At 46.4% G+C, this 13,588-nt stretch overlaps 1 protein-coding gene across 5 annotated transcripts in view; it reads left to right on the top strand.

Annotated features, from left to right (window-relative positions):
* Positions 1–9,833, top strand: part of SORT1 (sortilin 1) — an 86,279-nt gene extending 76,446 nt beyond the window's left edge. For 4 of the 5 annotated variants that reach the window (XM_050745701.1, XM_050745691.1, XM_050745715.1 and 1 more), the window contains 6 exons: positions 215–404; positions 5,650–5,766; positions 6,669–6,777; positions 8,848–8,954; positions 9,238–9,361; positions 9,577–9,833. In XM_050745701.1, the coding sequence (XP_050601658.1) occupies positions 215–404; positions 5,650–5,766; positions 6,669–6,777; positions 8,848–8,954; positions 9,238–9,361; positions 9,577–9,591 (662 nt within the window). In that variant the 3' untranslated portion in view covers positions 9,592–9,833. Of the gene's footprint in view, positions 1–214; positions 405–5,649; positions 5,767–6,668; positions 6,778–8,229; positions 8,816–8,847; positions 8,955–9,237; positions 9,362–9,576 lie in introns of those variants that run through there. The other variant, XM_050745708.1, reaches the window with a different exon arrangement.
* The last annotated feature ends 3,755 nt before the right edge of the window (positions 9,834–13,588 follow it).

Genomic DNA, 13,588 nt, shown 5'->3' with positions numbered 1-13,588 from the left:
AGATGGAAAGAATACTCTTTTGGCATGAGGAAATGCAATTGCTAGTAGGCTCTAGACTAGTGTAGCTTTCTGTTTGCAATTCCAAAATGAAGGAATAGGTTGAGTCAGACATTCCCACTTTCCCTCTCCTTGTTCTTCCTATAGCCTGGCAGCTGCCTCCCGTGGGTGGGTTCTGTGCTGTGCACTTTTCCTGAACAGTCTGTCTCTCATTCAGGTGAAGAGAAGGACTATACCATATGGCTGGCACACTCCACAGACCCTGAAGATTATGAAGATGGCTGCATTTTGGGCTATAAAGAACAGTTTCTGCGGCTACGCAAGTCATCCGTGTGTCAGAATGGTCGAGACTATGTTGTGACCAAGCAGCCTTCCATCTGCCTCTGTTCCCTGGAGGACTTTCTCTGGTATCGGCATTCCTCAGATTTCTCTATCTCCCCTTCCCTGTTGGAGGAGGTGAAAGACAGTTTTCTTATAGGCTAACAAATATTGAAATCCAACCGGGCACCGTGGCTCACACCTGTAATCCCAGCACTTTGGGAGTTCGAGGCAGGTGGATCACTTCAGGCCAGGAGTTCGAGGTCAGCCTGGCCAACATGGTGAAACTCTGTCTCTACAAAAAAAAAAAATTAGCTGGGTGTGGTGGCACATGCCTGTAATCCCAGCTGCTCAGGTGGCTGAGACACAAGAATCACTTGAACTTGGGAGGCAGAGGTTGCAGTGAGCCAAGATCGCGCCATTGCACTCCAGCCGGGGCGACAGAGTGAGACTCTTGTCCCAAAAGAAATTGAAACCCTTTTCTCCAAGAGTGGAGAACTGCTGCTTCTTATCAAGGAAACTGAGGCACAGAGAAAGGAAACCAAAATTGTTAATAATTAGATAATATAATCGTATTAGACAGTTAATGGGCAGAACCAGCAATGAACCCCAGAAATCCTGAGTTGACAGTGGTGGGAAGGAGAGAAGTGATATAAGAAAGAAGAGAAGCCAGGCGTGGTGGCTCACGCCTGTAATCCCAGCACTGTGGGAGGCCGCGGCAGGCAGATCATGAGGTCAAGAGATCGAGACCATCCTGGCTAACATGGTGAAACCCCATCTCTACTAAAAAAAACAAAAAACTAGCTGGGCGTGGTCGGGGGCTCCTGTAGTCCCAGCTGCTTGGGAGGCTGAGGCAGGAGAATGGCATGAACCCGGGAGGCACAGCTTGCAGTGAGCCGAGATCACGCCACTGCACTCCAGCCTAGGGGACAGAGTGAGACTCTGTCTCAAAAAAAAAAAAAGAAGAGAATAAAACAAAAATCTGTAGGAAATAAAGACAAAAACACCAAAAGAAGTGGTAGAGGAGCAAAGAGGAAATTGGACTTTAGAAAATAGCCTGAGGCCCGGCACGGTGGCTCATGCCTGTAATCCCAGCACTTTGGGAGGCCAAGGAGGGTGGATTGCTTAAACTCAGGAGTTTGAGACCAGCTTGGGCAATATGACAAGACCCCATCTCAAACGAAAACAAAGAAAGAGAAAGAAAACTCCCTGACAGCATGAGCTCGGCAGGCGGACACTAGGTTTTGGATCCTCTGCAAGAATCAAGGCAGAGAGATGGTGGTTGGTCCTGAGACTAGAGGTGACATCAGTATAGTCATGGTCCCATTAAGGTTTAGAGGCCATCAAAGTGGACTCCCTAGAGTTCAGGACCATCCAGACTTAAGGATTAGTTACTTGGCTGGCATCGGGTTAGTTGATTATATAAGGGCATGAGTCCCTGGATAGCTTAAATGAGGTAATTTTGGGGCAAATAAGAGGAACTGCTTCACATCACAGATGATGATCTTATGAAACTTGTTACCTGTAAAAGATACTGACACAAGATAAAAGTAGATCCTAAAGGATTTGGACAAAGAAGGGAAGCAGATAGCAGCCCTGGCCCTGCATGTCATGTTCTCTCAAATCGCAGGTGACTGTAGAATATAGTTCTGACCAAAATGCAGGTCTGACCCAGTGTGGTTCCTCCTGCATGGCTCACACCTGTGTGTGGCATGATCAAGGGTCCTCCCTTCTCTGTTTCCGTAAGGATCACCTTTGGTGTTCCTGTAGGGTTGGAGGTCATTGATGAACCTGTAACACTCTAAAGGGTTCTCTCCTATCCTTGACTCCACATATGCCAGGCTCTTCACATGTGCTTCTGCTCTTCTCCAGCAATGCTGTGGTTCTTCAGACCTCCATGCCACTGCACATGATGCTTCCTCTGCCTGAAAAGTCTTTCCACAGTCCCTGCTTCACCCCCAAGTCTGGCGACTTCCCACTTAGCCTTTCATACTTAGCTCAGGTATCACCACTAGATGGGCTTTCCCTCATCTAGACCCCCAGAGTTCCCCTATTACAGCACTTACTGTGTTTTAACTACTATTTACAGGTTTGCTTCCACCATTAAGCCCCAAATTCCTTGGAAGCATATTCTATTCGATAATAATATAGTAATCATGATAGCAGCTAACATTTATTGAGCACTAACTCTATACTAGACACTGTCCTAAGCAATTTACATTTAACCTCACAACAGAGAGGATATGACTGTCATGCCCGTGGGAAGTGGCAGAGCTGGGATGTGAAACTGGCATCCCAACTCCAGAGCCCACATGTTTGGGAAGTGGGTCCTTTATGAGTGAGAAGGGTACTCACAAAAATCCAGAAATTTCTGATTGAATACCTAAAACTCTTACCCGAATTTCCTCCTGTTATTTGAAGGGTGATATCTTCAGCATATTTTGTTCTCCATACTCTCTCCTAAATACTTACCAGAAAAACCTTGAAATACAAGCAGCATCTATATATTCCCCAAATACTCATTGAATACCAGCTGTGTGCAGGCAATGAAAAGCGATAATGGAAAATTTGTTGCAAAACAGAAGGTGGCAAGTGCCATGGGGATTTAGAAAAGGAATAGAATATTTCATGTAGAGCTGAAAGGAAGTGGGTCAAAGAAGGCCTTGTTGAGGAGGTGGTATGAGAGCTGAGCATTGGCAAACGGTAGGATTTGTCCATGAGCATCTGGGAAGAAGCAGGTCATCAATGCCAGTGGACTACTGCAAGCAGAGACACCGACAGCATGATCAAGGAAGGGTGTTCTGGAAGATAGGCCATTGAGGAAGTCATAGTAGTCATGATAAAGAAGTAAGTAGGGTCCAGAAGGAGGATCCTCAGGCTAAATTTTCTACTGAGGGGAGGAAGGTAATGTCATGGACAAATATGGAAATGATAAGGAGAGTCTGTCACAAAGGAGAAAACATGATGTATTTTGAACATCTTATTTCTTTGAGGTTTTGTCAGCGTATTTAGGTGGTAATATCCAGCATGTATTCGAAATACAGGATTAGAACTAAAGAGAGGTAAAACCTGGAAGTTTTAGTTGCAACCAAAAATCGTTGTGATCACTAAGGGAGAGCAGGTAGAGAAAAAGTAAGAGAATGCATTATACCTACCCCCGCCCCCGGCAGAAGACTACATTTATGGGTTAGGAAGAAAGAAGAGCAGGCAGTGGCAGGGGCAGCAGAGGGCAGAGAAACAGATGAGTGCAGCTTTGCCAGTGCCAAGGTGGGCAGGGGCACAACAGTGTGTTCGATGCTGCAGAATGGGTGGTCTGGGGGAATGAGACCAGAGAGGGCTCCACTGAATTTGATGATTGTTGAGCTTTGGGGACATTGCAAACACTTACTTTTTTTTTTTTTTTTTTTTTTTTTTTTCTTTTTTTCTTTTTTTTTTTGAGATGGAGTCTCGTGCTGTCGCCCAGGCTGGAATGCAGTGGCGTGTTCTCGGCTCACCGCAACCTCCTCCTCCCAGGTTCAAGCAATTCTCCTGCCTCAGCCTCCCGAGTAACTGAGATTACAGGCGCACACCACTGCACCCAGCTAATTTTTTGTATTTCTAGTAGAGAAGGGGTTTCACCATGTTGGCCAGGCTGGTCTTGAACTCCTGACTTCAGGTAATCTGCCTGCCTCGGCCTCCTAAGTGCTAGGATTATAGGCATGAGCCACCATACCTGGACCAGACACTTATTTTCAAAGTTGCAGAAGGGGTCGAAGCCAAAATGCATGGAAGAAAAAATAAATGAGTAAAATAGGACAAGTAAAGAAATACTCTTTCGAGAAATGTGGGTAGTAAGGGAGAGGTGGGTTAAGGAAGTAATTTCTAAGGTCAAGACATGCAGGCTAAGGAGATGCTGCCAGCTGAGTGGGAGAGATTGATTGTTCTCCTCATACTCAGGGAAGCAAGGCCCCAGGGCAGGTCAGAGGAGGGGAACCGAGGATGCTCATGGAGTCAGCCCTGGAGATTGTCAGCAGACGTTGTTTCTTTGGGGAAAGCAGGAAAAGGAGAGCAGTGGGTGGCACTCTGGAGAGACAGGGTGGAATGGAGGACAGAAAAAGGTGTTCACATGGAAGGCAAAGACTATCTAAGAAGCTAAAGGAACAGAAGTGGGGAAGACAGAAAAATTTGCTGTGTATCACAAGGGCAACATAATAATGACATTTGGAGGTAAAGAAAAGAATTACTGGCTGGGTGCAGTGACTCATGCCTGTAATCGCAATACTTTGGGAGGCTGAGGCAGGTGGATCTCTTGAGCTGAGGAGTTTGAGATCAGGCTGGGCAATATGGCAAAACCCTGACGCTACAGAAAATACAAAAATTAGCCAGGCACAGTGGTTCACACCTGTAATGCCAGCACTTTGGGAGGCCGAGGTGGACCGATCACTTGAGCCCAGTAGTTCAAAACAAGCCTGAGCAATGCATCAAGACCTCATCTTCACAAAAAATTAGATGAGCATGGTGGTGTATGCATGTGGTTCCAGCTCCTTGGGAGCCTGAAGCAGAAAGATCACTTGAACCCAGGTGGTTGAAGCTACCATGTTCATGCTGCTGTACTCCAGCCTGGGCAACAGAGCAAGACCATGTCTCAAAAAAAAAGAGCGGGGGGGAAGAAAAGAAAAGAATTGCCAAGTATCCCTGAGTTGAGAGCTGCTGCTGATGCTGAGGTTTCTTTGTGAGTCCCACCCCTCTGCAGACTGCATTAGTCCCCTCCCTGCGCCTGAGCTGCCTGCAGTGCACAGCCTCGGGGCCCTTGCTAGTCCTACCCCACCAGGCCTGACCCATAAGCTTCTTTTCCTCAATAAAGCCCTCTCTGGCCGGGCACAGTGGCTCACGCCTGTAATCCCAGCTCTTTGGGAGGCCAAGGCGGGCGTATCACAAGGTCAGGAGTTCGAGACCAGCCTGACCAACATGGTGAAACTCTATCTCTACTAAAAATTTAAAAATTAGCCAGGCATGGTGGCACACACCTGTAACCCCAGCTACTCAGAAGGCTGAGGCAGGAGAGTCACTTGAACCCGGGAGGCAGAGGTTGCAGTGAGCCAAGAATACACCACTACACTCCAGCCTAGGCAAGAGAGCAAGACTCCATCTCAAAAAAAAAAAAAAAAAAAAGGCTTCTCCATATCTGTTTTCCTAAATCGACCTCCTTCAGAGGTGTCACAGGCCTTCCTGAGCTACTTTCTAACAACCCAAGACTAGAATGTTAACCATCCACTGCCCACATAACCCTTCATTGCTAGTCACTTACTGTCTTCCAGCTGCTTTGAAAGGTACTTTATTTGCTGACTCTTGCAGTGATTTTGGCTACTACCGTCCAGAAAATGACTCCAAGTGTGTGGAGCAGCCAGAACTGAAGGGCCATGACCTGGAGTTTTGTCTGTACGGAAGAGAAGAACACCTAACAACAAATGGGTGAGGTGGCCTTTTCTCCCTTGTCATGATGGATGAGGTGTTCTTGTTCAGAGTGAAAGCTGCTTCTCTCCACACTGAGATCCAAGCCCTACTTTAGAGCACTATTTTTGGAGGGGTTGGGGAGGGGCAGGATGTGAAGGCCTCCCTCGAGGGTCAACTACAGGAGGTGAGCCATGGGTGCTTGGTGTCAGAGGACTCAACCCCACCAACACCACGAGGCAGAGGGCAGGAGAACAAGCTCGGCCAGATCCTGCACCCCTGCCTCCCGCCCACCGCCCCCAGGAAGGGAGGAGAGGCGAGGGACCCCCAGGCAGAACGATAGAAGCGTCCCATCCACCATGAATGTCCATCACTCGCCTGCCACAGTTTAGGCACGGCCAGGCAGAGCTCTGTCTGATAGGACTTTCTTTGGTGATGGAAGTGTTCTGTAATTTGCTGTGCCCAATATGATAGTCACTAGCCACACGTAGCTGTGGACACTAGTGTAACGGAGGAACTGAAATTTTCATTTTAATCAATTTTAATTTAAGTAGCCACCATATTGGACAGTGCTGCTCTAGAGGGGCCTCATTACCTCCCTCCCCTGATAATTCCCCTCTCCCATTTTGGACCACTTGTTAATGACCTTTTTCCAGGTCACATTTCTTTGGCACAGTCTCTTAGGTAGAAAGAACAGGCATGTTTCTGACAGCAGGGGACTGAGATGCTTAGTTTGCTTAAGAGGCCTGAAACTACACAAAATACCCCCAAAACATCCCTGTGGACATCCCCCCAGACCTGAAAGATGATGTAAGGATGGGAAGGTTTTTGGCAGCTTTTCAAATCTTGTTTCCAAGAAGTAGGCAGGGACCCAGGAATACATCCTTATCTTCTGTTACCAAATAATCTTCTCTGCCTGGTAGGTACCGGAAAATTCCAGGGGACAAATGCCAGGGTGGGGTGAATCCAGTTAGAGAAGTAAAAGATTTGAAAAAGAAATGCACAAGCAACTTTTTGAGTCCGGAAAAACAGGTATGTTAAAATAGGTCTAGTTTTCAGGTACAAATGGGATTTTGTGTTCTGCCAAGAAATATCAAAGTTAAAACATCAAGAGTTTTGTTACTGATACAAAGTGGTCAAACTACTTCTGTCAGGCTTCCCTTTGCACAGGAAGCTGTTAGCATGAAGGATGGGTCACATAACCCAGTGATAAGCTCACCCTACTGAAAGCTCCTTTTTTATTGAGGATGGGGGGATGATATTCTGTAAAGCTGTAAAATTCTTAAAATCATACAGTTGTGGAAATTTCTGAGGCTGAGAGTCATTTAGGAAAATTCAAAAAGGTTGTCTATGGGCTGGGTACAGTGGTTCACACCTGTAATCCTAGCACTTTGGAAGTCCAAGGCAGGTGGATCACTGAGGTCAGGAGTTCAAGACCAGCCTGTCAAACATGGTGAAACCCTGTCTCTACTAAAAATACAAAAATTAAAATTACAAAAATTAGCTGGGGGTGGTGGTGTGCACCTGTAGTCCCAGTTACTCCGGAGGCTGAGGCATGAGAATCGTGTGAACCTGGGAGGTGGAAGTTGCAGTGAGCCGAGATCGTGCCACTACACTCCAGCCTGGGCAACAGAGCAAGACTCCGTAACAAAAAAAGAAAAGGTTGTCTGTGAAGGGCCATGACCTGGAGTTGTGCATGTGTGGAAGAGAAGAGCACTGGGCAATAGGTAGGGTGGATCTTTGACCAAGTCATGTTAAGTATGTTCAAAGTGAAAATTTGAGCTATGGTAATGAGCAGGTTTTGATTTAGAAGCAAGTTATCTGTTGGGCGTGGTGGCTCACAGCTGTATAGTCCCAGCACTTTGGTAGGCTGAGTTGGGCAGATCAGTTGAGGCTAGAAGTTTGAGACCAGCCTGGACAACATGGAGAAACTCCCATCTTTACAAAAAACAAAAAAAAACAAAAATTAGCCAGATGTGGTGGTGCATGCCTGTAGTCCCAGCTACTCAGGAGGCTGAGGCGAGAGAATCGCCTGAGCCTGGGAGGTCAAGGCTTCAGTGAGCCGTGATTATACCGCTGCACTCCAGCCTGAGTGACAGAGTGAGATCCTGTCTCAATTTAAAAAAAAAAAAAAAGGTCATGAGGCTGCGTCCAAATCTGTAGCACTGAACTACCTGTAGAATTGGAGATGTGTAAAGAGGAAACCTCTTGATAATGAAGCACTAGACCAACAGCATGACTTCAGATGCTAAACAGCAGGCCTGTTTCCCAATTCGTAATAGAGGAGGTCAAGCTGGACCACCTGCAGTTCCTCCTCTCTGTTGTTCTAAGGGATGAAGGACTGACAAGGGGTGGGATTAAGGACATGATGGGAGAGGAGTGTGTGGGTGCGTGTATTGGTAAGGGGGCGAGTTCCTCCCTCTGTGCACCCTTGTCCTGGGCTCCTGGTGACTTTCCTCAGTGTTCGTGTGTGTGATTGCACAGGACTCCCGCCCACAGGGACACAGCTTGTCCCAGAATCCAGCTCCGCCTCCTCTGGGATACATTGAAAACACACACTCCCTATTTCCCACCCAGAAGCAGGTAGGTCACACGCAAACAATGATATAATAAGGCTTATTTGTAACAAGATATCAAAATTAAGTAAAAAAATAAATCTTGGTGTCATATAATGGCCTGCCTGGTTCTTCTGACACAGCTTCTTCCCAGATAATGACCCTGTTCTCTAGGCATTCGGCCCACTGTTATAGTAGTCTCCCTTTCCTGCTCCACCCTTAAGCCCCAAGACTTGTGAACAGTGGTGCTGTGGAGCAGTCATACTTGATCTAGGCAGTTGCCAAGGCTTCCAGGGTAACTTTGACATTTAAGGCACTGAATTTGAAGGTTCAAGGCAGTTGGAGCTAAGATGACCCTCTGCCAGCTATAATATTCTCCTGGTAACATTGAGATGGTTCATCTTGGGGAGCTGGAAAAGAGCCATCCGTAAGCACATCAGGACTGCAGATCATTCACAAGGAGATGAGGGGAATGAGTGGCTGCTTTGACCTCAGTCCTAGGATATGCATGCCTAAAACTTTTGTGTTTGTGCTTTAATTTCTCAAGAATTCCAAGTCAAATTCTGTTCCAATTATCCTGGCCATCGTGGGATTGATGCTGGTCACAGTCATAGCAGGAGTGCTCATTGTGAAGAAATATGTCTGTGGGGGAAGGTAAGGAACACAGAAGTCAATCCAAGGTACTGAGTTCAAGCCAGAAGGCTAGCCTAGGGCATGTGGCTGAGTCTGCTCTTGGCAAAAACTAGGTACTTGCAGTACTGTTCCTGAAAAATCAGGCCCAAATCTTCTCATGTCTTACATTTTTCCTATGTCGACCATGGACTGTGTTTTCTGTGTCTGATGTGTTCCTGAGTGTATAAAACTGAGGAAGTCCACAGTCCTGTAAGAAACGCACCCCTGTGTGCCACCCGAGTGTTAAGGAGGTTTCTGTTCACAGGTTCCTGGTGCATCGATACTCTGTGCTGCAGCAGCATGCAGAGGCCAATGGCATGGATGGTGTGGATGCTTTGGACACAGCCTCCCACACTAATAAAAGTGGTTATCATGACGACTCAGATGAGGTGAGGCTATTTCTTCTTGAATGGTAGTACCCCACCCCACCCCCCCGCAAAAAAAAAATACAAGAAAAAAAAATTTGTCTTCTGTTCGTGATCAAGATATGCCAGGGCCAAGGCAACTTAATGACTATAATATTTGGCAAGCCCAAAAACTAGGTGATTGCTTTTGAAATAGGAGTGTTGTGGTCTGTTGGTAATATGGTGCATGTCTTTTTCAGGACCTCTTGGAATAGCTCTTCAGAGGAGCTGGACCCAGCGTGAATGGTGGAACCACAGTACCTCTTACACTCCCTGTGGCTCCAACTTCGGGAAATAAATTTCCCATTGCGAGGGACCCAGCTCTGTTTCTGCTGCTTCCATCAAAGCCAAAAGGACCTACATTAAAGAAATGCAGGGTGGGGGTGGGGAACCCTGAGCACTTTTTTACAATTGGCTCTGAGAAGAAGGGGGACATTTTAAATTCTTTAACTTCTTATTTCTTGTCCTGTCTCTTTGCAAAGTATGGGCTTTTGTTTTTTGTTTTTTAAGGGAAATGAAATGGAAGTCGAAGGGACCTTTTCACTAACCTCACTTCTGTGTGTTCTGCATGGCGCCTGCCCCAGGGCATCTGCCAACTCCAGCATCAGCTCTCACAGTGTACTTGGTACCATCCCTGGGCTCTGCTGGTGAGACGAAGCAGCTGTAGAGATGAAAACAGGCTGCAGAGGCTGGCACAGCCTGGCCAGCTTTTCTCCATCTGGGGACAGTCCTACTCCAAGAACACTGCACACCAGCTCCTCACACAGATCCCACTTCCTTTTTTTGTGTTTTTCAGAGACCACAGACCACAGTGATTTTTTTTCCCCTGTTTAATTAGGCAATACCTTTGTTAATTGCCCTTTGACAACTAAGTTAAACATGTGCTTCCCACACGGTAAATCAGGAAAACTTACAGAGCAATATTTTTAACTTGGGGCAGGAAGAAGGGAGCAGCAGAGAATTGACTAGATTTAGCACCTATTAAAAGAGAAACTCTTGCTTCTTCTGAGATCTTTCAAGCTGTGCTTTGTGTGTGTGCCAGTGGACTTACTCAAGGACAGGGTACAGACTTAGCTGGAAGTCTGCCCAGGCTGAATGATCTCTTCCCTAGAGTTGATTGTCGGGTACACAGTGTGGCCCCCCCCGAAGACGGAACCTCACAGTCTTCCATGTTCCCTTTTTAACTGTCATGTGGCTCATTGCTGAATCATGTCAATGGCTGCCTCTCTGCTGCTTCTTAGGTTGCTGTTGTACATGGAACCAGGACTAGAGATTTTTTCAGATGTATAGACTTAAAAAATTAGAATTTCATTACCAGGCTCTCCTTCTCACCACTTTTTTCTGGCCTCACCAAGTAATTTGTTGATACGAAAATTTTGGAGGAACCAGTTGAAAACACACTTCCAGTCTAGATGATGCTTTGTGTGATACATTAATTTCTTATTTTGAATTGAAAAAAGTTTTCCATTTGATACTTCTCTAAATTAAATAAATTATAGAATGTTGTTGGGTGAATTTTGGGGTGCCCATATAGTAATGGAAAGCTGCAATAATTCGTTTTAATACAGCTTGAATATTTGCTATATAGGAATATAGTATGGAAAGTTTTTGGTCTTACTGTAGCTACTGTGCGGGTCACAGTTTCTCCCAGCGATTATGATTGGGACATTCTTTGGTAGATACCATTTGCTACTAGTTTATTTTGTGGCTAGAAAGTCAGGTTTTTTTGGGTTTTTTTTTTAAGTGCCAAATTAACTTTCATCAGAATGTGAGCAGATGGCTAAGTTCTCTCCTCCCCAGAATGGATTAACAGCTGCGTGGAAAGTGGGGGAGAGAGTGGATGGAGACTTTTAGAGACATTGAAACTGCAGTAGAATTAAATGAGTCAGGGAGCTTCCGTTAGAAAATAAAGTTAAGGCAGTTGTTGCGAAGATAATTAATATGGTTAGGGCTGGAGTGCACTGGTCTTTTTGCTCATTCATTTTGCATGGTTTTAAAATTAAAAATAATTCCAAAGATACGCCAGCTCACAAATGAAAGCGTCACCCTCTGTCCTACCCTCCCTCCTGCCCAAAGTGGATTTGGTGCCCATAAAAGAACTGTTTACACCACTTACCTTTCTCCCAGCATGTACTCACTGTGGGTAGATGCACCAATACATGGTAATCCTCTTACTCATTTTAAGACTTAAGAAACTTAATATTCTTCTCTAACCCATATACGATTACCAGTGGAGCTAGCCATTGGTAATGGCTATTATAAGCTCTTCGCTTATGATGATATCTGGGATTTCTGTGGAACTTAGCAAATTTTCAGAGCACCTTCACTCGCATAATGTCATTTGAACCTCACAATGTTCTTGGGATGGAGTCAGTTCAGGGTTCCCGTGTGTGTGATAAGCAGTGCTGGCTGGCTGTCTTCAGGACTCTTGGAAATCTTTATGCATTTGAGTGCTGACCACTTTGAGCAGGGCAGCCTTCATGTAGATGACTTGCTGTTCTTTATGACAGGGATCAGTGGCATTTGTTTCCGAGCAGTATTTAGCACCTTTTTGCCACCTTGGTGAACAGAAAATTGTATTTTCCTGTCTTTCATGGCTGAAAACAAAAGTAATGGGAATTGGCCGGGCGCGGTGGCTCAAGCCTGTAATCCCAGCACTTTGGGAGGCCGAGACGGGCGGATCACGAGGTCAGGAGATCGAGACCATCCTGGCTAACACGGTGAAACCCCGTCTCTACTAAAAAATACAAAAAACTAGCCGGGCGAGGTGGCGGGCGCCTGTAGTCCCAGCTACTCGGGAGGCTGAGGCAGGAGAATGGCGTAAACCCGGGAGGCGGAGCTTGCAGTGAGCCGAGATCGCGCCACTGCACTCCAGCCTGGGTGACAGAGCCAGACTCCGTCTCAAAAAAAAAAAAAAAAAAAAAGTAATGGGAATTATGTGTTTGCAGAAACTGCCCTTCCCCTCACTGAGGGTCACTGCTCAAGAGTGCAGAAGTGGACTCTCCACTGAGGGGTCTCCCTCCCCACCCTGGTTTCCACCCCAGGCTGGCTAGCTCCATTGGTTTGAAGACTGACAGCCAGCCTGACTCATTCTCATTATTGGCTAGTTAGCTTTCTTTATCAACCTGCTCACTCACAAATGTATGTCCTCAGCCAGAGAGTAAGACAGCCCAAATCCGTTACAGCTTTAAAAAAAAAAAAAAACATTTCTAATTTGCCCTACTCATGTTAGGAACATTGTCTTTGAAGGTAAAACATAGTGTATCATTGTGTAAACTCCCAGGCTTGATGTAGCAGAAGAGATCATTTCTGGAGGCTTCAGCAATGGAATTTAGCATTATAAGAGAGATTGAACATACCAGTCCAAAGTGGTCCGAGTTCTTAAATCCAGGTAGGGAACTCACTCTTCTTTCTGCTCTGGGCCTAAGGGGGCATTGGGCTCTAGTGAGACCACAGCCCAGGCTGGTCTCTCCTGTAGGCTGTTAATTCAACGGCAACTCTATTTCAAAGAATAAAAGCCTTTGAAGAGTTGCAGCAGTTCTGGGGGTGGGCTCGGGAGGGTCCATAGATCAGCTGTAACTGGAACTTGGAATCGGTGTCTGCCTCTGAATGGACTTCCCACCTCCTCTCTCTTGCTCTGAGGCTTGCCTCTGGGCCTCTCCATGCCCAAGCTGCCTTTCATCCCTGACAGGCTGGTAATGTGCTGACCGCCTCCAGCTCCTGCCTCGAGTCTGTAAACCAGAGCTGGTTCTCTCATGACCTTCGTCACGATACCAGGATACGGAGAGGAGCCCAGGGCCATCCACACCCACCCTAGGATAACAGGACTGGCCTGGCATTAGTCATTATTTAGTTTCCAGGCCAACCATCCAGGTAGAGATTCCCTTTCCTTTGAGCAGCGCTCTCAAGAGCTCCGTGCCTGTCCACAATGACCTAGAGTGCATCCTGCTCACTGTCAGTGTAGCCCCTCGCCCCTATATTCGTCCAGGATACTTGGAACTGCTAAAATAGGAAAGGGTTCGGCTTTCAACTTTGCTGCCATCTTCCCTGAAGCAGGAAAATGAACATGGACTTAAATGTCCTTTGAAAAAAACCAAAGTTTTAAGATTTGCTGTGTGATGAAGTGACAGGGAGGGCCAGAGTCAGCAGGTGCCAGACTTTCTGTTCCATCTGCCACGGGTTTGTCCAGCTCAGGTAGCTCTAGGAGCACCA

This window comes from Macaca thibetana, chromosome 1 (genome assembly GCF_024542745.1).
Source record: "Macaca thibetana thibetana isolate TM-01 chromosome 1, ASM2454274v1, whole genome shotgun sequence".
Taxonomy (NCBI): domain Eukaryota; kingdom Metazoa; phylum Chordata; class Mammalia; order Primates; family Cercopithecidae; genus Macaca; species Macaca thibetana.
The sequence above is the reverse complement of the archived record's forward strand: the minus strand, read 5'-3'. Positions and strand labels throughout refer to the sequence as shown.